The sequence below is a fragment of the Scyliorhinus torazame genome, chromosome 15 (genome assembly GCF_047496885.1).
Source record: "Scyliorhinus torazame isolate Kashiwa2021f chromosome 15, sScyTor2.1, whole genome shotgun sequence".
NCBI lineage: Eukaryota > Metazoa > Chordata > Chondrichthyes > Carcharhiniformes > Scyliorhinidae > Scyliorhinus > Scyliorhinus torazame.
The window spans coordinates 213,637,454-213,664,044 of record NC_092721.1 but is presented as its reverse complement, the minus strand read 5'-3'; the positions used below and the strand labels follow the sequence as shown (position 1 = coordinate 213,664,044).

At 47.9% G+C, this 26,591-nt stretch overlaps 1 protein-coding gene across 1 annotated transcript in view; it reads right to left on the bottom strand.

Moving 5' to 3' along the window:
* LOC140391352 (dynein heavy chain domain-containing protein 1-like) overlaps positions 1 to 26,591 on the bottom strand; it is a 225,875-nt gene that overhangs the window by 189,206 nt on the left and 10,078 nt on the right. The window contains exons 3-4 of the mRNA XM_072475931.1: positions 15,413 to 15,583; positions 13,986 to 14,189 (exon numbers count right to left, since the gene is read on the bottom strand). Coding sequence (XP_072332032.1) covers positions 13,986 to 14,189; positions 15,413 to 15,583 — 375 coding nt within the window. The remainder of the gene's footprint in view (positions 1 to 13,985; positions 14,190 to 15,412; positions 15,584 to 26,591) is intronic.

Sequence of the window (26,591 nt, the reverse complement as noted above, 5' to 3'; positions counted from 1 at the left end):
ACCCAACACTAAGGGCAATTTTGGACACTAAGGGCAATTTATCATGGCCAATCCAACTAACTGGCACATCTTTTGGACTGTGGGAGGGAACCGGAGCACCCGGAGGAAACCCACGCACACAGGGGGAGGATGTGCAGACTCCGCACAGACAGTGACCCAAGCCGGAATCGAACCTGGGACCCTGGAGCTGTGAAGCAATTGTGCTATGCACAATGCTACCTTGCTGCCCCCTTTGAGTGGGCCAATCCATTCTCTCGTTACCCTCTTGCTCCTTATATACGAATAAAAGGCTTTGGGATTTTCCTTAACCCTGTTAACCAAAGATATTTCATGACCCCTTTTAGCCCTCTTGTGCGTTTGAGATTTGTCCTACTGACCCGATATTCCTCCAAAGCTTCATCAGTTTTAAGTCGCCTAGATCATATGTATGCTTCCTTTTTCATCTTAGCTAGTCTCACAATTCCACCCGCCATCCATGGTTCCCTAATCTTGCCATTTCTATCCCTCATTTTCACAGGGACATGTCTGTCCTGCACTCTAATCAACCTTTCCTTAAAAGACTCCCACATTTCAAATGTGGATTTACCCTTAAACAGCTGCCCCCAATCCACATTCCCTGGCTCCTGCCGAATTTTGTTATACTTGGCCTTTCCCCAATTTAGCACTCTTCCTTTAGGACCACTCTCGTCTTAGTCCATGAGTATTCTAAAACTTACGGAATCGTGATCGCTATTCCCAAAGTAATCACCGACTGAAACTTCAACCACCTGGCCGGGATCATTCCCCAATACCAGGTCCAGTATGGCCCCTTCCTGAGTTGGACTATTTACATACTGCTCTAAAAAACTCTCCTGGATGCTCTTTACAAATTCTGCTCCATTTACGCCCCCAACACTACACGAGTCCCATTCAATGTTGGGGAAGTTAAAATCTCCCATCACGACTACCCTATTGCTCCTACATTTTTCGATAATCTGTCTACATATTTGTACCTCTACGTCATGCTCGCTTTTGGGAGACCTGTAGTAAAGTCCCAACAATGTTACTGCACCCTCCCTATTTCTTAGCTCTACCCATATTGCCTCAGTGCTCGAATCCTCCATTGTGCCCTCCATAATCACAGCTGTGATATCATCTCTGACCAGTAATGCAACTCCTCCACCCCTTTTACCTCCCTCTCTATTCCTCCTGAAGCATCTATACCCTGGAATATTTAATTGCCAGTCTTGCCCTTCCCTCAACCAAGTCTCAGTAATACCAATAACATCATATTCCCAGGTACTAATCCAAGCCCTAAGTTCATCTGCCTTACCTGCTACACTTCTCACATTGAAACAAATGCACCTCAGACCACCTGTCCCTTTGCGTTCATCATTTCTTCCCTGTCTACTCTTCCCCTTAGTCACATTGAGTTTATTATCTAGTACCTTACTGGCTTTAGTTGCTGCCTCTTTACTGACCTCTAACTTCCTAATCTGGTTCCCATCCCCCTGCCACATTAGTTTAAAACCTTCCCAACAGTGTTAGCAAAAGCACCCCATATCCTCTGCACTTTTTGCTTCACCACTCATCTTAGTGTAGTCTGCAAACTTGGACACATTGCCCTTGGTCCCCAACTCCAAATCATCTATGTAAATTGTGAACAATTGTGGGCCCAACACTGATCCCTGAGGGACACCACTAGCTACTGATTGCCAACCAGAGAAACACCTATTAATCCCCACTCTTTGCTTTCTATTAATTAACCAATCCTCTATCCATGCTAATACTTTACCCTTAATGCCATGCATCTTTATCTTATGCAGCAACCTTTTGTGTGGCACCTTGTCAAAGGCTTTCAGGAAATCCAGATATACCACATCCATTGGCTCCCCGTTATCTACCGCACTGGTAATGTCCTCAAAAAATTCCACTAAATTAGTTAGGCACGACCTGCCCTTTATGAACCCATGCTGCGTCTGCCCAATGGGACAATTTCCGTCCAGGTGCCTCGCTATTTCTTCCTTGATGATCGATTCCAGCATCTTCCCTACTACCAAAGTTAAGCTCACTGGCCTATAATTACCCGCTTTCTGCCTGCCTCCTTTTTTAAACAGTGGTGTCGCATTTGCTAATTTCCAATCCGCCGGGACCACCCCAGAGTTTAGTGAATTTTGGTAAATTATCACTCGTGCATTTGCAATTTCCCTAGCCATCTCTTTTAGCACTCTGGGATGCATTCCATCAGGGCCAGGAGACTTGTCTACCTTTAGCCCCATTAGCTTGCCCATCACTACCTCCTTGGTGATAACAATCCTCTCAAGGTCCTCACCTGTCATAGCCTCATTTCTATCAGTCACTGGCATGTTATTTGTGTCTTCCACTGTGAAGACCGACCCAAAAAACCTGTTCAGTTCCTCAGCCATTTCCTCATCTCCCATAACTAAATCTCCCTTCTCATCCTCTAAAGGACCAATATTTACCTTAGCCATTCTTTTTTGTTTATACATTTGTAGAATCTGTTTTATATATTTGTATATCTGTTTTTCTATTCTGAGCAAGTTTACTCTCATAATCTATCTTACTCTTCTTTGTAGCTTTTTTAGTAGCTTTCTGTTGCCCCCTAAAGATTTCCCAGTCCTCTAGTCTCACACTAACCTTTGCCACTTTGTATGCTTTTCCCTTCAATTTGATACTCTCCCTTATTTCCTTCGATATCCACGGTCGATTTTCCCTCTTTCTACCGTCCTTCCTTTTTGTTGGTATAAACCTTTGCTGGACACTGAAAAATCGCTTGGAAGGTTCTCCACTGGTCCTCAACAGTTTCACCATAAAGTCTTTGCTCCCAGTCTACCTTAGCTAGTTCTTCTCTCATCCCATTGTAAACTATCGCGGATTTCCTCCGGGTGCTCCGGTTTCCTCACACAGCCCATTGGTAACATCTTCCCTGCATCTACCCTGTCTAGTCCCATTAATATTTTATAAGTCTTTATGAAATTCCCCCTCATTCTTCTGAACACCAGCGAGAACAATCCCAACCTAGTCAATCTCTCCTCATATGACAGTCCCGCCATCCCTGGAATCAGTCTGATAAACCTTCGCTGCACTCCCTCAAGAGCAAGAACATCCTTCCTCAGAGAAGGAGACCAAAACTGCACACAATACTCCAAGTGTGGCCTCACCAAGGCCCTGTATAATTGCAGCAACACATCCCTGCTTCTATACTCGAAACCTCTCGCAATGAAGGCCAACATACCATTAGCCTTCTTTACCGCCTGCTGCACCTGCATGCTTACCTTCAGCGACTGGTGCACAAGGACACCCAGGTCCTGCTGCACACTCCCCTCTCCCAATTTACAACCATTCAGGTAGTAATCTGCCTTCCTGTTTTTGCTTCCAAATAACCTCACGCTTATCCAAATTATACTGCATCTGCCACTGATTTGCCCAATCGCGCAACCTGTCCAGATCATGCTGTAGGATCCCTGCATCCTCATCACTGTTCACCCTCCCACCTAACGTGGTGTCATCTGCAAACTTTGAAATGTTACATTTTGTTCCCTCATCCAAAACATTAATATATACTGTCAATAGCTGACGTCCCAGCACCGATCCCTGTGGTACCCCACTAGTTACTGCCTGCCAATTTGAAAAGGACCCATTAATCCCTACTCTTTGTTTCCTCTCTGCCAACCAGTTTCTATCCACCTCAATACATTTCCCCCAATCCCATGCGCTTTAATTTTGCACAATAATCTCTTATGCGGGACTTTGCCAAATGCCTTCTGAAAGTCCAAATATACCACATCGACTGGCTCCCCCTTGTCGACTGTACTGGTTACATCTTCAAAGAATTCCAACAAATTCCAACAAATTGTGCAGGTTAGGTGGATTGGCCATGATAAATTGCCCTTAGTGTCCAAAATTGCCCTTAGTGTTGGGTGGGGTTACTGGGTTATGGGGATAGGGTGGAGGTGTTGACCTTGGGTAGGGTGCGCTTTCCAAGAGCCGGTGCAGACTCGATGGGCCGAATGGCCTCCTTCTGCACTGTAAATTCTATGAAATTTGTCAAGCATGATTTTCCCTTCATAAATCCATGCTGACTCTGACTGATCCTGCCACTGCTTTCTAAATGTTCCGCTATAAAGTCCTTGATAATGGATTCAAGCATTTTCCCCACCGATGTTAGGCCTACTGGTCTATAATTCCCTACTTTCTCTCTACCTCCCTTTTTGAATATCGGAGTGACGTGAGCTACCCTCCAATCTACAGGGACAGTTCCAGAGTCTATAGAATCCCGGGAGATGACTACCAATGCATCCACTACTTCCAGAGCCACCTCCTTAAGCTCTCTGGGATTTATCCGCCTTCAATCGCATCAATTTTCCCAGCACCATTTCTCTACTAATGCTGATCTCCCTCAGTTCTTCCCTCTCACTAAACCTTTCATTCTCCAACATTTCTGGTATCTGATTTGTGTCCTCTTTTGTGAAGACAGAACCAAAGTATGTATTCAATTGCTCAGCCATTTCTTTGTCCCTTATTATGCATTCCCCTGTTTCTGTCTGTAGGGGGCCTACATTTCTCTTTCCCAGTCTCTTTCTCTTCATATATCTATAGAAACTCTTAGTGTCAGACTTTATGTTCCCTGCAAGCTTCCTTTCGTACTGTACTTTCCCCTTCTTAATCAATCCCTTCGTCATTCTTTGCTGAATTCTAAACTGCTCCCAATCCTCAGACCTATTATTTTTCTTGGCCAATCTGTATGCTTCTTCCTTGGATCGGATACTGTTTCTAATTTCCTTTGTAAGCCACGGATTGGCCCTCTTACCCCCTTTGCATTTGTGCCAGACAGGAATGAACAGTTGCTGTAGTTCCCTCGCACGTTCCTTGAATGTTTGCCATTGCCTATCCACTGTCATCCCTTTAGGTAACTCTCCCCAATCTATCAAGGCCAACTCACGCCTCATATCCTCATAGTTCCCTTTATTAAGATTCAGCACCCTAGTCTCCGAATCAACTACTTCACTCTCCATCTTGATAAAAAATTCTATCAGGTTATGGTCGTTCATCCCCAAGGGGTCTCGTACAACCAGATTGGCAATGATTCCCTTCTCATTACACAGTACCCAGTCTAAGATGGCCTGCTCTCTTTTTGGTTCCTGCACATATTGATCAAGAAAACCATCTTGTATTCACTCAGGAATTCCTCCTCTACGGCACTGTGGCTATCTTGATTTGCCCAATCTATGTGATGCAGAGTAAAACTCCCGATACAGCATTTGGAAAGTACTGGTGTAATGAGACAAAGGCAGCATGGATTTATCATGCTTGACAAATCTACTAGAATTCTTTGATGGTGTAACTAGTAGGATTGATCAGTGAGGTGGATGTGGTTTATTTAGACTTTCAGAAGGCTTTCGACAAGGTCTCACATCGCAGATTACTGTGTAAAGTTAAAGTTCATGGGATTGCGAGTAGGGTCTTGAGATTAATAAAAAGCTGGTTAGCAGACAGGAAGCATAACGTTGGAATAAATGGGTCTTTTTCCGAGTGGCAGGCAGTGACTACTCGAGTACCGCAGGGAATGTGCTAGGACCCCAACTGTTCACATTATATATTAATGATTTGGACGAGGGAACCGAATTTACAGATGATACAAAGTTGGATGGGCGGGTGATTTGTGAGGAGGATGCAGAGATGCTTCAGCGGGATTTGGACAGGCTGAGTGAGTGGGCACATGCACGGCAGATGCAGTATAATGTGGATGAATGTGAGATTATCCGCTTCAGTAGCAAAAATAGGAAGGCAGATTATTATTTGAATGGGTGTAAATTGAGAGAGGTGGACTTCCGGGTGCGGTGACGACCAGCTAAGTCGCACGTTTCGGCAGCTCCCGGTGGAACGGACTTTTGGGCTCTTAATAGGAGCCCCATCGGCAATTTTAACGGCAAATACCACTGTGCGGTAATCCAGAAGGGAATCCCCCCTGGACACGGATGGAAAAAAGAGAGGAAAGTAGCCGGATTGCGGTGGATCCTCAAGAGCAGCGGCCAGGAAGGCAGGCACAAAGCAAGATGGCGTCGGAAGGAGGCAGTTTAATATGGGGCCCTGACCAACAAGAGTTCCTGCGGCGTTGCGTAGATGAACTCAAAAAGGAGATGAAGAAGGAGCTGTTGGCTATGATATTACAAGCGATTGAGGGGCTAAAGGAGGAGCAGAAGACCCAGGAACAGGAGCTTCGGGTCATGAAGGCAAAGGCTGCTGAAAATGAGGACGACATACAGGGCCTGGTGGTGAAAACGGAGATCCACGAGGCACAATACAAAAGATGTGTGGAAAGGCTGGAGGTGCTGGAGAACAATGCGAGGAGGAAGAATTTAAGGATTCTTGGTCTTCCCGAAGGTGCAGAAGGGGCGGACGTCGGGGCATATGTGAGCATGATGCTGCATTCGTTAATGGGATCGGAGGCCCCGACGGGTCCGCTGGAGGTGGAGGGTGCCTATCGGGTTATGGCGCGAAGACCGAGGGCTGGAGAAATTCCTCGAGCAATAGTTGTGAGATTTCTCCGATACAAGGACAGAGAGATGGTCCTCAGATGGGCCAAGAAAACTCGGAACAGTAGGTGGGAGAATGCGGTGATCCGCGTGTATCAAGATTGGAGTGCGGAGGTGGCGATAAGGAGGGCAAGCTTTAATCGGGCCAAGGTGGTGTTGCATAAAAGGAAGGTCAAATTCGGAATGTTGCAACCGGCAAGACTGTGGGTCACACATCTAGGGAAACACCACTATTTCGAAACGGCAGATGAGGCGTGGACATTTATTGTCGAGGAGAAGCTGGAGTGAGCGGGCCAGAAAAAGAACGTTTGGGACAAAAGTGGGGGGGGGGTGAATTTGTGGGATGAAGGGGGGAAAAGGGGGAAGAGAGGACTTCCCAGATTGTTAAACCTGCGACCCGTAACTTCTCTCTCTTCCCCATGTCGTGGGGGAGGGGGTGAGGGAGGATGAGGAGCTGTGGGCGCCGGCCATTGGGGGCGGGGCCAAAAGAGGAAGCGCGGGCTTTGTTCCCGTGTTATGGTAATCATGGCGGGAACAGGGAAGCAGGAAGGAGGGGGCCTCGCACAGTGTGAGCCGAGGTCACGGGTATGAGGCGTATGTTAGGACGAATCCCGGACCTAGAAGTGGGGAAGTTGGTAATGGGTGGAGACTTTAATACGGTGCTGGACCCAGGGCTGGCCAGATCGAGGTCCAGGACCGGAAGGAGGCCGGCTGCAGCTAGGGTGCTTAAGGATTTTATGGTGCAGATGGGAGGAGTAGATCCCTGGAGATTTAGTAGACCTAGGAGTAAGGAGTTTTCGTTTTTCTCCTATGTACATAAAGTATTTTCACGAATAGATTTTTTTGTTTTGGGAAGGGCACTGATCCCAAAGGTGACGGGGACGGAGTACACGGCTATAGCCATCTCGGATCATGCTCCACACTGGGTGGACCTGGAGATAGGGGAAGAAAAACAACAGCTTCCACCCTGGAGAATGGACATGGGATTATTGGCAGATGAGGGTGTGTGTTTAAGGGTGAGGGGGTGTATTGAAAGGTACTTGGAAATTAATGATAATGGGGAGGTACAGGTGGGAGTGGTCTGGGAGGCACTGAAGGCAGTGGTTAGAGGGGAGCTGATATCTATTAGGGCACATAAAGGGAAGCAGGAGGGTAGGGAAAGGGAGCGGTTGTTGAAAGAACTGCTGAGGGTGGACAGACAATACGCGGAGGCACCGGAGGAGGGACTATACAGGGAAAGCCAAAGGCTACATGTAGAATTTGACTTGTTGACTACGGGTAAGGCAGAGGCACAATGGAGGAAGGCACAGGGTGTACAATACGAATATGGGGAGAAGGCGAGTAGGTTGTTGGCCCACCAACTGAGGAAAAGGGGAGCAGCGAGGGAGATAGGGGGGTTGAGAGATGAGGAGGGAGAGATGGAGCGGGGAGCAGAGAGAGTGAATGGAGTATTCAAGGCATTTTATGAAAGATTATATGAAGCGCAGCCCCCGGATGGGAAGGAGAGAATGATGTGCTTTCTGGATCAGCTGGAATTTCCTAAGGTGGAGGAACAGGAGAGAGTGGGGCTGGGAGCACAGATTGAGACGGAGGAAGTAGTGAAAGGGATTGGAAGCATGCAGGCGGGGAAGGCCCCGGGACCAGACGGATTCCCAGTTGAATTCTATAAGAAATATTTGGACTTGCTGGCCCCGCTACTGATGAGAACCTTTAATGAGGCGAGGGAAAGGAGGCAGCTGCCCCCGACTATGTCAGAGGCAACGATATCGCTCCTCCTAAAGAAGGAAAAAGACCCGCTGCAATGCGGGTCATACAGGCCCATTTCCCTCCTGAATGTGGATGCTAAGATTCTGGCCAAGGTAATAGCAATGAGGATAGAGGATTGTGTCCCGGGGGTGGTCCATGAGGACCAAACTGGGTTTGTGAAGGGGAGACAGCTAAATACAAATATACGGAGGCTGCTAGGGGTAATGATGATGCCCCCACCAGAGGGGGAAGCGGAGATAGTGGTGGCGATGGATGCCGAGAAAGCATTTGATAGAGTGGAGTGGGATTATTTGTGGGAGGTGCTGGGGAGATTTGGTTTTGGGGATGGGTATATCAGGTGGGTACAGTTGCTGTATAGGGCCCGATGGCGAGCGTGGTCATGAATGGACGGGGGTCTGACTATTTTCGGCTCCATAGAGGGACGAGGCAGGGATGCCCTCTGTCCCCGTTATTGTTTGCATTGGCGATTGAACCCCTGGCCATGGCACTGAGGGGTTCCAGGAAGTGGAGGGGAGTACTTAGGGGGGGGAGAAGAACACCGGGTATCTCTGTATGCGGATGATTTGTTGCTATATGTGGCGGACCCGGCGGAAGGGATGCCAGAGATAATGCGGATACTTGGGGAGTTTGGGGATTTTTCAGGGTATAAACTGAACATGGGGAAAAGTGAGCTATTTGTGGTGCATCCGGGGGAGCAGAGTAGAGAAATAGAGGATTTACCGTTGAGGAAGGTAACAAGGGACTTCCGGTACCTGGGGATCCAGATAGCCAAGAATTGGGGTACATTACATGGGCTTAATTTAACACGGTTGGTGGAACAGATGGAGGAGGATTTCAAGAGATGGGACATGGTGTCCCTGTCATTGGCAGGTAGGGTGCAGGCGGTTAAAATGGTAGTCCTCCCGAGATTCCTTTTTGTGTTTCAGTGCCTCCCGGTGGTGATCATGAAGGCTTTTTTCAAAAGAATTGAGAAGAGCATTATGAGTTTTGTGTGGGCTGGGAAGACCCCGAGAGTGAGGCGGGGATTCTTGCAGCGTAGTAGGGACAGGGGGGTGCTGGCACTACCGCGCCTAAGTGAGTACTACTGGGCCGCCAATGTTTCAATGGTGTGTAAGTGGATGGGAGAAGGGGAGGGAGCGGCGTGGAAGAGACTGGAGAGGGCGTCCTGCAGGGGGACTAGCCTGCAAGCAATGGTGACAGCGCCGTTGCCGTTCTCACCAAAGAAATACACCACAAGCCCGGTGGTGGTGGCTACATTGAGAATTTGGGGGCAGTGGAGATGGCATAGGGGAGGGACGGGAGCTTCGGTGCGGTCCCCGATAAGAAACAATCATAGGTTCGTTCCGGGGAGAATGGATGGGGGATTTGGAGCATGGCAAAGAGCTGGGGTAGTACAATTAAGAGATCTATTTGCAGATGGGACGTTTGCGAGTCTGGGAGCGCTGACGGAGAAATATGGGTTGCCCCAAGGGAATGCATTTTGGTATATGCAATTGAGGGCTTTTGCGAGGCAACAGGTGAGGGAATTCCCGCAGCTCCCAACGCAGAAAGTGCAGGATAGAGTGATCTCAGAGACATGGGTGGGGGACGGTAAGGTGGCGGACATATACAGGGAGATGAGGGACGAGGGGGAGATCATGGTAGATGAGCTGAAAGGGAAATGGGAAGAAGAACTGGGGGAGGAGATTGAGGAGGGGCTGTGGGCTGATACCCTATGTAGGGTAAACTCATCGTCCTCGTGTGCCAGGCTAAGCCTGATACAATTTAAGGTGCTACACAGGGCGCATGTGACTGGAGCACGGCTTAGTAAATTTTTTGGGGTAGAGGATAGGTGTGCGAGATGCTCGAGAGGCCCAGCGAATCACACCCACATGTTCTGGTCATGCCCGGCACTACAGGGGTTCTGGGTGGGGGTGGCAAAGGTGCTTTCGAAGGTGGTGGGGGTCCGGGTCGAACCAAGCTGGGGGTTGGCTATATTTGGGGTTGCAGAAGAGCCGGGAGTGCAGGAGGCGAGAGAGGCTGACGTGTTGGCCTTTGCGTCCCTTGTAGCCCGGCGCAGGATATTGTTAATGTGGAAGGAAGCCAAACCCCCGGGGGTGGAGACCTGGATAAACGATATGGCAGGGTTTATAAAGCTAGAGCGGATTAAGTTTGTGTTAAGGGGTTCGGCTCAAGGGTTCACCAGGCGGTGGCAACCGTTCGTCGAATACCTCGCAGAAAGATAGAGGGAATGGAAAAGAAGTAGATAACAGCAGCAACCCAGGGGGGAGGGGGGGGGGAGGAATCGGACGGACTCTCAGGGATGTTATTGTATATGTATAGGTATTTGGTATATGTAATTGTATATTGGATTGCTGGACTGTATTTTTGGAGAGTATTTATTTTGGACAAGGCAGTTGCCATTTAGTTTTGTTTTTGTTTTTGTTTATATATTACTTATTTATTTGTTTAAAACTGGCCACGGTTATTTATATTGCTTTATTGTTGTGTAAAAGAAACACTACGTATTGTTATGTTTGGCCAAAAAACTTGAATAAAATATATTTTTTAAAAAAGAGAGAGGTGGATACTCAGCGAGACCTTGTGTCCTTGTGCATCAGTCGCTGAAAGTAAGCGCGCAGGTACAGCAGGCTGTGAAGAAGGCAAATGATATGTTGGCCTTCATTATGAGAGGTTGAGAGTACAGGGACAGAGATAGGATCATAGAATTTACAGTGCAGGGGGCCATTCGGCTCATCGAGTCTGCACCGGCCCTTGGAAAGAGCACCCTACCTAAGCCCACATCTCCACCTATCCCAGTAACCCCACCTAAACTTTTTGGACCCTAAGGGCAATTTAGCATGGCGAATCCACTTAATTTACCCATCTTTGGACTGTGGGAGGAAACCGGAGAACCCGGAGGAAACCCACGCAGACACGGGGAGAACATGCAGACTCCGCACAGACAGTGACCCAAGCCAGAATCGAACCTGGGACCCAGGCGCTGTGAAGCAACTATGCTAACCACTGTGCTACCCAATTGTTTTACTGCAATTGTATCGGGCATTGGTGAGGCCACACCGGGAGTATTGTGAGCAGTTTTGATGTCCTTACCTGAGGAAGGATGTTTTTGCGATGGAGGGAGTGCAGAAAAGATTTACCAGACTGATTCCTGGGATGGCAGGACTGATGTATGGGGAGAGACTAAATCGGTGAGGATTATATTCATCAGAGTTTAAAAGAGTGAGATGGGATCTCATAGAAACTTACAAAATGCGAACAGGATTAGGCAGGGTAGATTCAGAAAGAGTGTTCTCGATGGTGGGGAGTCCAGAACGAGGGGTCACAGTTTGAGGATAAGGGACTGAGGTGAGGAGAAATTTCTTCACCCAGAGAGCGGTGAATCTGTGGAATTCGCTCCCACAGAAAGTAGTTGAGGCCAAAACGTTGTGTAATTTAAAGCAGGAATCAGATTTAGCTCTTGGGGCTAAAGGGATCGAGGGATATGGGGGGGAAGGCGGGATCAGGGTATTGAACTTGATGATCAGCCATGATCATAATGAATGGTGAAGCAGGCTCGAAGGGCCGAATGGCCTCCTCCTGCTTCTATTTTCTATGTTTCTAAGTTTCTTCACTGTCTCCATCAAACACTCCCAGGACAGGTACAGCACGGGGTGAGATACAGAGTAAAGTTCCCTCTACACTGCCCCCATCAAACACTCCCAGGACAGGTACAGCCCAGGGTTATACAGAGTAAAGCTCCCTCTACACTGTCCCCATCAAACACTCCCAGGACAGGTACAGCACGGGGTTAGATACAGAGTAAAGCTCCCTCTACACTGTCCCCATCAAACACTCCCAGGACAGGTACAGCCCGGGGTTAGATACCGAGTAAAGCTCCCTCTACACTGTCCCCATCAAACACTCCCAGGACAGGTACAGCACGGGGTTAGATACAGAGTAAAGCTCCCTCTACACTGTCCCCATCAAACACTCCCAGGACAGGTACAGCACGGGGTTAGATACAGAGTAAAGCTCCCTCTACACTGTCCCCATCAAACACTCTCAGGACAGGTACAGCACAGGGTTAGATACAGAGTAAACCTCCCTCTACACTGTCCCCATCAAACACTCCCAGGACAGGTACAGCATGGGGTTAGATACAGAGTACAGCTCCCTCTACACTGTCCCCATCAAACACTCCCAGGACAGGTACAGCATGGGGTTAGATACTGAGTAAAGCTCCCTCTACACTGTCCCCATCAAACACTCCCAGGACAGGTACAGCACGGGGTTAGATACAGAGTAAAGCTCCCCCTACACTGTCCCCATCAAACACTCCCAGGACAGGTACAGCCCGGGGTTAGATACCGAGTAAAGCTCCCTCTACACTGTCCCCATCAAACACTCCCAGGACAGGTACAGCACGGGGTTAGATACAGAGTAAAGCTCCCTCTACACTGTCCCCATCAAACACTCCCAGGACAGGTACAGCACGGGGTTAGATACAGAGTAAAGCTCCCTCTACACTGTCCCCATCAAACACTCTCAGGACAGGTACAGCACAGGGTTAGATACAGAGTAAACCTCCCTCTACACTGTCCCCATCAAACACTCCCAGGACAGGTACAGCATGGGGTTAGATACAGAGTACAGCTCCCTCTACACTGTCCCCATCAAACACTCCCAGGACAGGTACAGCATGGGGTTAGATACTGAGTAAAGCTCCCTCTACACTGTCCCCATCAAACACTCCCAGGACAGGTACAGCACGGGGTTAGATACCGAGTAAAGCTCCCTCTACACTGTCCCCATCAAACACTCCCAGGACAGGTACAGCACAGGGTTAGATACAGAGTAAAGCTCCCTCTACACTGTCCCCATCAAACACTCCCAGGACAGGTACAGCACGGGGTGAGATACAGAGTAAAGCTCCCTCTACACTGTCCCCATCAAACACTCCCAGGACAGGTACAGCACGGGGTTAGATACAGAGTAAAGCTCCCCCTACACTGTCCCCATCAAACACTCCCAGGACAGGTACAGCCCGGGGTTAGATACCGAGTAAAGCTCCCTCTACACTGTCCCCATCAAACACTCCCAGGACAGGTACAGCACGGGGTTAGATACAGAGTAAAGCTCCCTCTACACTGTCCCTATCAAACACTCCCAGGACAGGTACAGCACGGGGTTAGATACAGAGTAAAGCTCCCTCTACACTGTCCCCATCAAACACTCTCAGGACAGGTACAGCACAGGGTTAGATACAGAGTAAACCTCCCTCTACACTGTCCCCATCAAACACTCCCAGGACAGGTACAGCATGGGGTTAGATACAGAGTACAGCTCCCTCTACACTGTCCCCATCAAACACTCCCAGGACAGGTACAGCATGGGGTTAGATACTGAGTAAAGCTCCCTCTACACTGTCCCCATCAAACACTCCCAGGACAGGTACTGCACGGGGTTAGATACCGAGTAAAGCTCCCTCTACACTGTCCCCATCAAACACTCCCAGGACAGGTACAGCATGGGGTTAGATACAGAGTACAGCTCCCTCTACACTGTCCCCATCAAACACTCCCAGGACAGGTACAGCATGGGGTTAGATACAGAGTACAGCTCCCTCCAAACTGTGGCATGAAAGACATTTGAAGGACTATTTTCTTTAGGATTTGGTGATTGATGAGATTGAGGACTCACAGTGCGAAGGCTCTCTGTAGGAGGTAGTTTTTGAAGAAAGGGATGTGTGTCAGTGCTCTCCAAAGCATTGCCTCCCGCTGCCAGTCTCCGAGGGACATCACCTCTGATCCAAGGCCAGGGGAGATGGCCAACACCCCGAAGGTGGAGAATACGTAGTGTTCGGGGTCCAGCTTGTGCTTGGGAACCACAATCAGATCGTACGGTCTGGATCCAATCGGAGAGAGAAGTGAGAAAGGTTACAAAATCCTGGGGCAAATGTCCTGTTTTGCATCGCAGAGACAGCAGCAATCGATGGCAGCACCCTCACCATACTGCCTGCCCCATCAAGTTATCCTCAGAACCCTCACCACACTGACAGGACCTGTGAGGCTGCAGGTAGTTAGTATCACCGTGCACCAGCACAGCGGAGCTGGATCCATTCCTCGACCCAGACACTCTCTGTCCATTGGTCTGTCCACTGGCTGTGCCCACTGGCTGTGCCCACTGGCCGTGCCCACTGGCCGTGCCCACTGGCTCTGCCCACTGGCTCTGCCCACTGGCTCTGTCCACTGGTCTGCCCACTGGCTCTGCCCACTGGCTCTGTCCACTGGCTCTGCACACTGCCTGAAGGATCCATCGCTGGTTTATGAACATATAAATTGGGAACAGGAGGAGGCCATTCTGCTCCTTGAGCCTGCTACCCCATTCAATAAGATCATGGCTGATCTGATTGTGGCATCAACTCTACCTTCCTTCCTACACTTATATAAATTCTGACTGATGTAACACATGGTAATAATCTTTATTATTGTCACAAGTAGGCGAACATTCACACTGCAATGAAGTTACCGTGAAAAGCCCCTAGTCGCCACATTCTGGCGCCTGTTCGGGTACACGGAGGGAGAATTGAGAATGTCAAATTCACCCAACAGCACGTTTTTCGGGACTTGTGGGAGGAAACTGGAGCACCCGGAGAAACCCACGCAGACACGGGGAGAACGTGCAGACTCCGCACAGACTGTGACCCAAGCCGTGAATTGTACCTGGAACCCTATAGCTGTGAAGCAACAGTGCTAATCACCGTGTTATCGTGCCACCCACTCCCCAGCCGAGGATATTGACCTGCATGCTGCCCCAGACACTGGGGTCACAGTGAGTTTGGGATGAAGTTATGCACTTCATGGTATATCAGGCAGTGTAACTCACCAGGGATTGTGCCTGGCGGCGGGGTAAGGGTCAGGAGAAGTGTAGAAGTGTCTGATTAATTCATCAAAGCTTTTACAGGCTTGATACAAGGTGTGACTAAATTGTGTCCATATCTTTTTTTCTTTGAAAATCACAAAATATTAAAACACGACTTCACGTTTAAAGATTCCAATACATATTGAATTCTGAATTTGCTGATGGCTAATCTGTTCCATTTGTCCAAACTCCCTCCCTGTAATTACCTGAACACTGGGCTGGGTTTGATGTTAAGGTAGTAGAATTTTGTTTTGCCCAAGTGGCTGCACTTTGCCAGAATTCCCACTGCATCCTCCCCAGACAAGGGCTCGGACACTGAACGATCAATCCGGGTTGGCTCAGACGAATCCTTCATCATCACTGAACTCGGCGACTCCCTACAAAAGCACACAATCCTCATCAATACACACACTCACTGTGAACACAGGCACACTCAGTGTGAACACAGACACACTCAGTGTGAACACAGACACACTCACTGTGAACAAAGACACACTCACTGTGAACACAGACACACACACTGTGAACGCACACACTCAGTGAACAAACACATACTCATTGTGAACACAGGCACACTGTGTGAACACAGAACACAGACACACTCACTGTGAACACAGACTCACTCCCTGTGAACACACACTCACTGTGAACACACACTCACTGTGAACAGACACACTCACTGTGAACACAGACACACTCACTGTGAACACAGACTCACTCCCTGTGAACACACACTCACTGTGAACACAGACACACTCACTGTGAACACACACTCACTGTGAACACAGACACACTCACTGTGAACACACACTCACTGTGAACACAGACACACTCACTGTGAACACAGACACACTCACTGTGAACACACACTCACTGTGAACACAGACACACTCACTGTGAACACAGACACACTCACTGTGAACACACACTCACTGTGAACACAGACACACTCACTGTGAACACAGACACACTCACTGTGAACACACACTCACTGTGAACACAGACACACTCACTGTGAACACAGACACACTCACTGTGAACACACACTCACTGTGAACACACACTCACTGTGAACACAGACACACTCACTGTGAACACAGACACACTCACTGTGAACACACACTCACTGTGAACACAGACACACTCACTGTGAACACAGACACACTCACTGTGAACACAGATGCACTCACTGTGAACACAGGCACACTCACTGTGAACACAGGCACACTCACTGTGAACACAGGCACACTCACTGTGAACACACACTCACTGTGAATACACACACACTCACTGTGAACATACACACTCACTGTGAACACAGACACACTGACTGTGAACAGACACACTCACTGTGATCACACTCTCCCTGTGAACACAGGCACACTCAGTGTGAACACAGACACACTCAGTGTGAACACAGACACACTCACTGTGAACAAAGACACACTCACTGTGAACACAGACACACTCACTGTGAACAAAGACACACTCACTGTGAACACAGACACACACACTGTGAACGCACACACTCAGTGAACAAACACATACTCATTGTGAACACAGGCACACTGTGTGAACACAGAACACAGACACACTCACTGTGAACACAGACTCACTCCCTGTGAACACACACTCACTGTGAACACACACTCACTGTGAACAGACACACTCACTGTGAACACAGACACACTCACTGTGAACACAGACTCACTCCCTGTGAACACACACTCACTGTGAACACAGACACACTCACTGTGAACACAGACACACTCACTGTGAACACACACTCACTGTGAACACAGACACACTCACTGTGAACACAGACACACTCACTGTGAACACACACTCACTGTGAACACAGACACACTCACTGTGAACACAGACACACTCACTGTGAACACAGACACACTCACTGTGAACACACACTCACTGTGAACACAGACACACTCACTGTGAACACAGACACACTCACTGTGAACACACACTCACTGTGAACACAGACACACTCACTGTGAACACACACTCACTGTGAACACAGACACACTCACTGTGAACACAGACACACTCACTGTGAACACACACTCACTGTGAACACACACTCACTGTGAACACAGACACACTCACTGTGAACACACACTCACTGTGAACACAGACACACTCACTGTGAACACAGACACACTCACTGTGAACACAGACGCACTCACTGTGAACACAGGCACACTCACTGTGAACACAGGCACACTCACTGTGAACACACACTCACTGTGAATACACACACACTCACTGTGAACATACACACTCACTGTGAACACAGACACACTGACTGTGAACAGACACACTCACTGTGATCACACTCTCCCTGTGAACACAGGCACACTCAGTGTGAACACAGACACACTCAGTGTGAACACAGACACACTCACTGTGAACAAAGACACACTCACTGTGAACACAGACACACTCACTGTGAACAAAGACACACTCACTGTGAACACAGACACACACACTGTGAACGCACACACTCAGTGAACAAACACATACTCATTGTGAACACAGGCACACTGTGTGAACACAGAACACAGACACACTCACTGTGAACACAGACTCACTCCCTGTGAACACACACTCACTGTGAACACACACTCACTGTGAACAGACACACTCACTGTGAACACAGACACACTCACTGTGAACACAGACTCACTCCCTGTGAACACACACTCACTGTGAACACAGACACACTCACTGTGAACACAGACACACTCACTGTGAACACACACTCACTGTGAACACAGACACACTCACTGTGAACACAGACACACTCACTGTGAACACACACTCACTGTGAACACAGACACACTCACTGTGAACACAGACACACTCACTGTGAACACACACTCACTGTGAACACAGACACACTCACTGTGAACACAGACACACTCACTGTGAACACACACTCACTGTGAACACAGACACACTCACTGTGAACACACACTCACTGTGAACACAGACACACTCACTGTGAACACAGATGCACTCACTGTGAACACAGATGCACTCACTGTGAACACAGGCACACTCACTGTGAACACAGGCACACTCACTGTGAACACACACTCACTGTGAATACACACACACTCACTGTGAACATACACACTCACTGTGAACACAGACATACTGACTGTGAACAGACACACTCACTGTGATCACACTCTCCCTGTGAACACAGACCCACTCACTGTGAACACAGACACTCTCACTGTGAACCCAAACACACTCACTGTGAACAGACACACTCAATGTTAAGTAATGTGTTAAGAGACATTGCAATTAGTTTTCTCATTTATGTTAAGTATCTATTAATTGACACTGATATGTAAAGGGGCTTCAGGTGGCCTCTGTCAGGTGATGTATAGTTAGAGTTTTGTGCAAAGGCTGTTGGAAGGAAATAAATGTGTGTTTGTGAAAAATGAACAGAACTTTAGACTCTTCATATCACAGTAACTGAAACGTCTAACGATCAATGTGAACACACACACACTCATTGTGAATACAGGCACTCTCACTGTGAACAGACACACTCACTGTGGACACATGCACTCTCACTGTGAACACAGACTCACTCACTGTGAACACCGACACACTCACTGTGAACACAGACAAACTCACTGTGAACAGACACACACACTGTGAACAGCTACACTCACTGAACACCGACACACCCACTGTGAACACAGACACACTCACTGTGAACACACACTCACTGTGAACACAGACACACTCACTGTGAACACAGACACACTCACTGTGAACACACACTCACTGTGAACACAGACACACTCACTGTGAACACAGACACACTCACTGTGAACACAGATGCACTCACTGTGAACACAGGCACACTCACTGTGAACACAGGCACACTCACTGTGAACACACACTCACTGTGAATACACACACACTCACTGTGAACATACACACTCACTGTGAACACAGACACACTGACTGTGAACAGACACACTCACTGTGATCACACTCTCCCTGTGAACACAGACCCACTCACTGTGAACACAGACACTCTCACTGTGAACCCAAACACACTCACTGTGAACAGACACACTCAATGTTAAGTAATGTGTTAAGAGACATTGCAATTAGTTTTCTCATTTATGTTAAGTATCTATTAATTGACACTGATATGTAAAGGGGCTTCAGGTGGCCTCTGTCAGGTGATGTATAGTTAGAGTTTTGTGCAAAGGCTGTTGGAAGGAAATAAATGTGTGTTTGTGAAAAATGAACAGAACTTTAGACTCTTCATATCACAGCAACTGAAACGTCTAACGATCAATGTGAACACCGACACACTCACTGTGAACACAGACACACTCACTGTGAACAGACACACACACTGTGAACAGCTACACTCACTGAACACCGACACACCCACTGTGAACACAGACACACTCACTGTGAACAGACACACACACTGTGAACAGCTACACTCACTGTGAACACAGACACGCTCACTGTGAACACAGACACACTCACTGTGAACACACACACTCACTGTGAACATACACACTCACTGTGAACACAGACACGCTCACTGTGAACACAGACTCACTCTCTGTGAACACACACACTCACTGTGAACATACACACTCACTGTGAACACACACACACTCACTGTGAACACACACACTCACTGTGAACAGAGACACGCTCACTGTGAACACAGACACACTCACTGTGAACACACACACTCACTGTGAACATACACACTCACTGTGAACACAGACACGCTCACTGTGAACACACACACTCACTGTGAACATACACACTCACTGTGAACACAGACACGCTCACTGTGAACACACACACTCACTGTGAACATACACACTCACTGTGAACACAGACACGCTCACTGTGAACACAGACACGCTCACTGTGAACACACACACTCACTGTGAACACAGACACACTGACTGTGAACAGACACACTCACTGTGATCACACTCTCCCTGTGAACACAGACCCACTCACTGTGAACACAGACACTCTCACTGTGAACCCAAACACACTCACTGTGAACAGACACACTCAATGTTAAGTAATGTGTTAAGAGACATTGCAATTAGTTTTCTCATTTATGTTAAGTATCTATTAATTGACACTGATATGTAAAGGGGCTTCAGGTGGCCTCTGTCAGGTGATGTATAGTTAGAGTTTTGTGCAAAGGCTGTTGGAAGGAAATAAATGTGTGTTTGTGAAAAATGAACAGAACTTTAGACTCTTCATATCACAGTAACTGAAACGTCTAACGATCAATGTGAACACACACACACTCATTGTGAATACAGGCACTCTCACTGTGAACAGACACACTCACTGTGGACACATGCACTCTCACTGTGAACACAGACTCACTCACTGTGAACACCGACACACTCACTGTGAACACAGACACACTCACTGTGAACAGACACACACACTGTGAACAGCTACACTCACTGAACACCGACACACCCACTGTGAACACAGACACACTCACTGTGAACAGACACACACACTGTGAACAGCTACACTCACTGTGAACACAGACACGCTCACTGTGAACACAGACACGCTCACTGTGAACACAGACACACTCACTGTGAACACACACACTCACTGTGAACATACACACTCACTGTGAACACAGACACGCTCACTGTGAACACAGACTCACTCTCTGTGAACACACACACTCACTGTGAACATACACACTCACTGTGAACACACACACACTCACTGTGAACACACACACTCACTGTGAACAGAGACACGCTCACTGTGAACACAGACACACTCACTGTGAACACACACACTCACTGTGAACATACACACTCACTGTGAACACAGACACGCTCACTGTGAACACACACACTCACTGTGAACATACACACTCACTGTGAACACAGACACGCTCACTGTGAACACACACACTCACTGTGAACATACACACTCACTGTGAACACAGACACGCTCACTGTGAACACAGACACGCTCACTGTGAACACACACACTCACTGTGAACACAGACACACTGACTGTGAACAGACACACTCACTGTGATCACACTCTCCCTGTGAACACAGACCCACTCACTGTGAACACAGACACTCTCACTGTGAACCCAAACACACTCACTGTGAACAGACACACTCAATGTTAAGTAATGTGTTAAGAGACATTGCAATTAGTTTTCTCATTTATGTTAAGTATCTATTAATTGACACTGATATGTAAAGGGGCTTCAGGTGGCCTCTGTCAGGTGATGTATAGTTAGAGTTTTGTGCAAAGGCTGTTGGAAGGAAATAAATGTGTGTTTGTGAAAAATGAACAGAACTTTAGACTCTTCATATCACAGCAACTGAAACGTCTAACGATCAATGTGAACACACACACACTCATTGTGAATACAGGCACTCTCACTGTGAACAGACACACTCACTGTGGACACATGCACTCTCACTGTGAACACAGACTCACTCACTGTGAACACCGACACACTCACTGTGAACACAGACACACTCACTGTGAACAGACACACACACTGTGAACAGCTACACTCACTGAACACCGACACACCCACTGTGAACACAGACACACTCACTGTGAACAGACACACACACTGTGAACAGCTACACTCACTGTGAACACAGACACGCTCACTGTGAACACAGACACACTCACTGTGAACACACACACTCACTGTGAACATACACACTCATTGTGAACACAGACACGCTCACTGTGAACACAGACTCACTCTCTGTGAACACACACACTCACTGTGAACATACACACTCACTGTGAACACACACACAATCACTGTGAACACACACACTCACTGTGAACAGAGACACGCTCACTGTGAACACAGACACACTCACTGTGAACACACACACTCACTGTGAACATACACACTCACTGTGAACACAGACACGCTCACTGTGAACACACACACTCACTGTGAACATACACACTCACTGTGAACACAGACACGCTCACTGTGAACACACACGCTCACTGTGAACATACACACTCACTGTGAACACAGACACGCTCACTGTGAACACAGACACGCTCACTGTGAACACACACACTCACTGTGAACACAGACACACTCACTGTGAACATACACACACACTGTGAACAGCTACACTCACTGTGAACACAGACACGCTCACTGTGAACACAGACACACTCACTGTGAACATACACACTCACTGTGAACACACTCACTGTGAACACACACTCACTGTGAACACACACACACTCACTGTGAACACACACACTCACTGTGAACACAGACACACTCACTGTGAACAGACACTCACTGTGAATACACACACACTCCCTGTGAACACACGCACTCCCTGTGAACACACGCACTCACTGTGAACACACGCACTCACTGTGAACACACACACACTCACTGTGAACACACACTCACTGTGAACATACACACTCACTGTGAACACAGGCACGCTCACTGTGAACACAGACTCACTCTCTGTGAACACACACACTCACTGTGAACATACACACTCACGGTGAACACACACTCACTGTGAACACACACACACTCACTGTGAACACACACACTCACTGTGAACACAGACACACTCACTGTGAACAGACACTCACTGTGAACACACACACACTCCCTGTGAATACAGACATGCTCACTGTGAACACACACACACTCCCTGTGAATACAGACATGCTCACTGTGAACACAGGCACACTCACTGTGAACACACTCACACCCTGTGAACACACACTCACTGTGAACACACGCACTCACTGTGAACACAAACACACTCACTGTGAACACAGACTCACTCCCTGTGAACACAGACTCACTCCCTATGAACACACACTCACTGTGAACACACAGACTCACTGTGAACACAGGCACACTCATTGTGAACACAGACTCACACCCTGTGAACACACACACTCACTGAACACACGCACTCACTGTGAACACAAACACACTCACTGTGAACACAGACTCACTCCCTGTGAACACAGACTCACTCCCTATGAACACACACTCACTGTGAACACACAGACACTCACTGAGAACACACGCACTCACTGTGAACACAAACACACTCACTGTGAACACGGACTCAATCCCTATGAACACACACTCACTGTGAACACACACTCACTGTGAACACACATACTCACATTGAACACACACTCACTGTGAACACACACACTCACTGTGAACACAGACAGACTCACTTTAATCACACACACACACTGATTGTCAACACATACACTCACTGTTAACAGACACACACTCACTACAAACACAGACACACTCACTACGAACACAGACACACTCACTGTGAACACAGACACACTCAGTGTGGACACAGACACACTCACTGTGAACAGAGCCACACTCAGTGAACACAGACACACTCACTGTGAACACAGACACACTCCCTGCGAACACAGACACACTCACTGTGAACACACACACTCATGGTAAACACAGACACACTCCCTGCGAACACATGCACATTCATTGTGAACAGACACACTCAACGTGAACACAGACACACTCACTGTGAACACAGACACACTCACTGTAAACAGAGACACATTCACTGTGAACAGACACACTCACTGTGAACACAGGCACACTCACTGTAAACAGAGACACACTCACTGTGAACAGACACACTCACTGTGACCACACACACAGTCAACACACTCACTGTGACAACACACACAGCCAGTGTGAACACTCACACACACTATTTGTGAGCGCAGCCACACACTGTGAACAGGCACATTCTCCCTGCCAGGCACACTCAATGTGAACACAGACACTCATTGTGAACACAGGCACACTCACTGTGAACACCCAATCTCACTGTGAACGCAGACATACCCACTGTGAACACAGACACACTCACTGTGAACACAGACACACTCACTGTGAACACAGACACACTCACTGTGAACACAGACACTCTTACTGTGAACACAGTCACAATCACTGTGAAAACACACTCTCACTGTCAACAGACACACTCACTGTGAACACATACATACTCAGTGAACACACACGCACTCATTGTGAACACAGACACACGCACTGTGAACACACACACTCCCACTGTCAACAGACACACTCACTGTGAACACATGCACACTCACTGTGAACGCACGCACTCACTGTGAACACGGACACACTGACTGTGAACACAAACACACTCACTGTGAACACACTCACGGTGAACAGACACACTCACTGAGAATACAGACACACTCACTGTGAACTCACACCCACTCACTGTGAACACAGACACACTCACTGTGAACACAGATTCACTCCCTGTGAACACAGACACACTCACTGTGAACAGACACTCTCACTGTCAACACAGACACACTCACTGTGAACAGACACTCTCACTGTGAACACAGGCACTCTCACTGTGAACACAGGCACTCTCACTGTGGACAGACACACTCACTGTGGACACAGGCACTCTCACTGTGGACACTGGCACTCTCACTGTGAACAGGCTCACTCACTGTGAACACAGACACACTCTCTATGAACACACACTCACGGTGAACACAGGCACACTCACTGTGAACAGACACACTCAATGTTAAATAATGGGTTAAGAGACATTGCAATTAGTTGACTCATTTATGTTAAGTATCCATTAATTGACACTGATATGTAAAGGGGCTTCAGGTGGCCTCTGTCAGGTGATGTATAGTGAGAGATTTGTGCAAAGGCTGTTGGAAGGAAATAAATGTGTGTTTGTGAAAAATGAACAGAACTTTAGACTCTTCATATCACAGCAACTGAAACATCTAACGATCAATGTGAACACACACACTCATTGTGAACACAGGCACTCTCACTGTGAACACATACATACACAGTGAACACACACGCACGCATTGTGAACACAGGCACTCTCACTGTGAACACACAAACACTCACTGTGAACACACACTCACTGTGAACACAGACACACTCACTGTGAACACAGACACACTCACTGTGAACACACTCACTGCGAACACAGATGCACTCACTGTGAACACAGGCACACTCACTGTGAACACACACTCACTGTGAATACACACACACTCAGTGTGAACAGACACACTCACTGTGGACAGACACACTCACTGTGGACAGACACACTCACTGTGGACAGACACACTCACTGTGGACAGACACACTCACTGTGGACAGACACACACTCTCACTGTCAACAGACACACTCACTATGAACACAGATACACTCACTGTGAATACACACACTCACTGTGAACACACGCACTCACTGTGAACACAAACACACTCACTGTGAACACGGACTCACTCCCTATGAACACACACTCACTGTGAACACACACTCACTGTGAACACACACTCACTGTGAACACACACTCACTGTGAACACAGACAGACTCACTTTAATCACACACACACACTGATTGTCAACACATACACTCACTGTTAACAGACACACACTCACTACAAACACAGACACACTCACTACGAACACAGACACACTCAGTGTGAACACAGACACACTCAGTGTGGACACAGACACACTCACTGTGAACACAGCCACACTCAGTAAACACAGACACACTTACTGTGAACACAGACACACTCCCTGCGAACACAGCCACACTCACTGTGAACACACACACTCATGGTGAACACAGACACACTCCCTGTGAACACATGCACACTCACTGTGAACACAGACACACTCAGTGAACACACACACTCATGGTAAACACAGACACACTCCCTGCGAACACATGCACATTCATTGTGAACAGACACACTCAACGTGAACACACACACTCACTGTGAACACAGACACACTCACTGTAAACAGAGACACACTCACTGTAAACAGAGACACACTCACTGTGAACAGACACACTCACTGTGAACACAGGCACACTCACTGTAAACAGAGACACACTCACTGTGAACAGACACACTCACTGTGACCACACACACAGTCAACACACTCACTGTGACAACACACACAGCCAGTGTGAACACTCACACACACTATTTGTGAGCGCAGCCACACACTGTGAACAGGCACCTTCTCCCTGCCAGGCACACTCAATGTGAACACAGGCACTCATTGTGAACACAGGCACACTCACTGTGAACACCCAATCTCACTGTGAACGCAGACACACCCACTGTGAACACAGACACACTCACTGTGAACACAGACACACTCACTGTGAACACAGACACACTCACTGTGAACACAGACACTCTTACTGTGAACACAGTCACAATCACTGTGA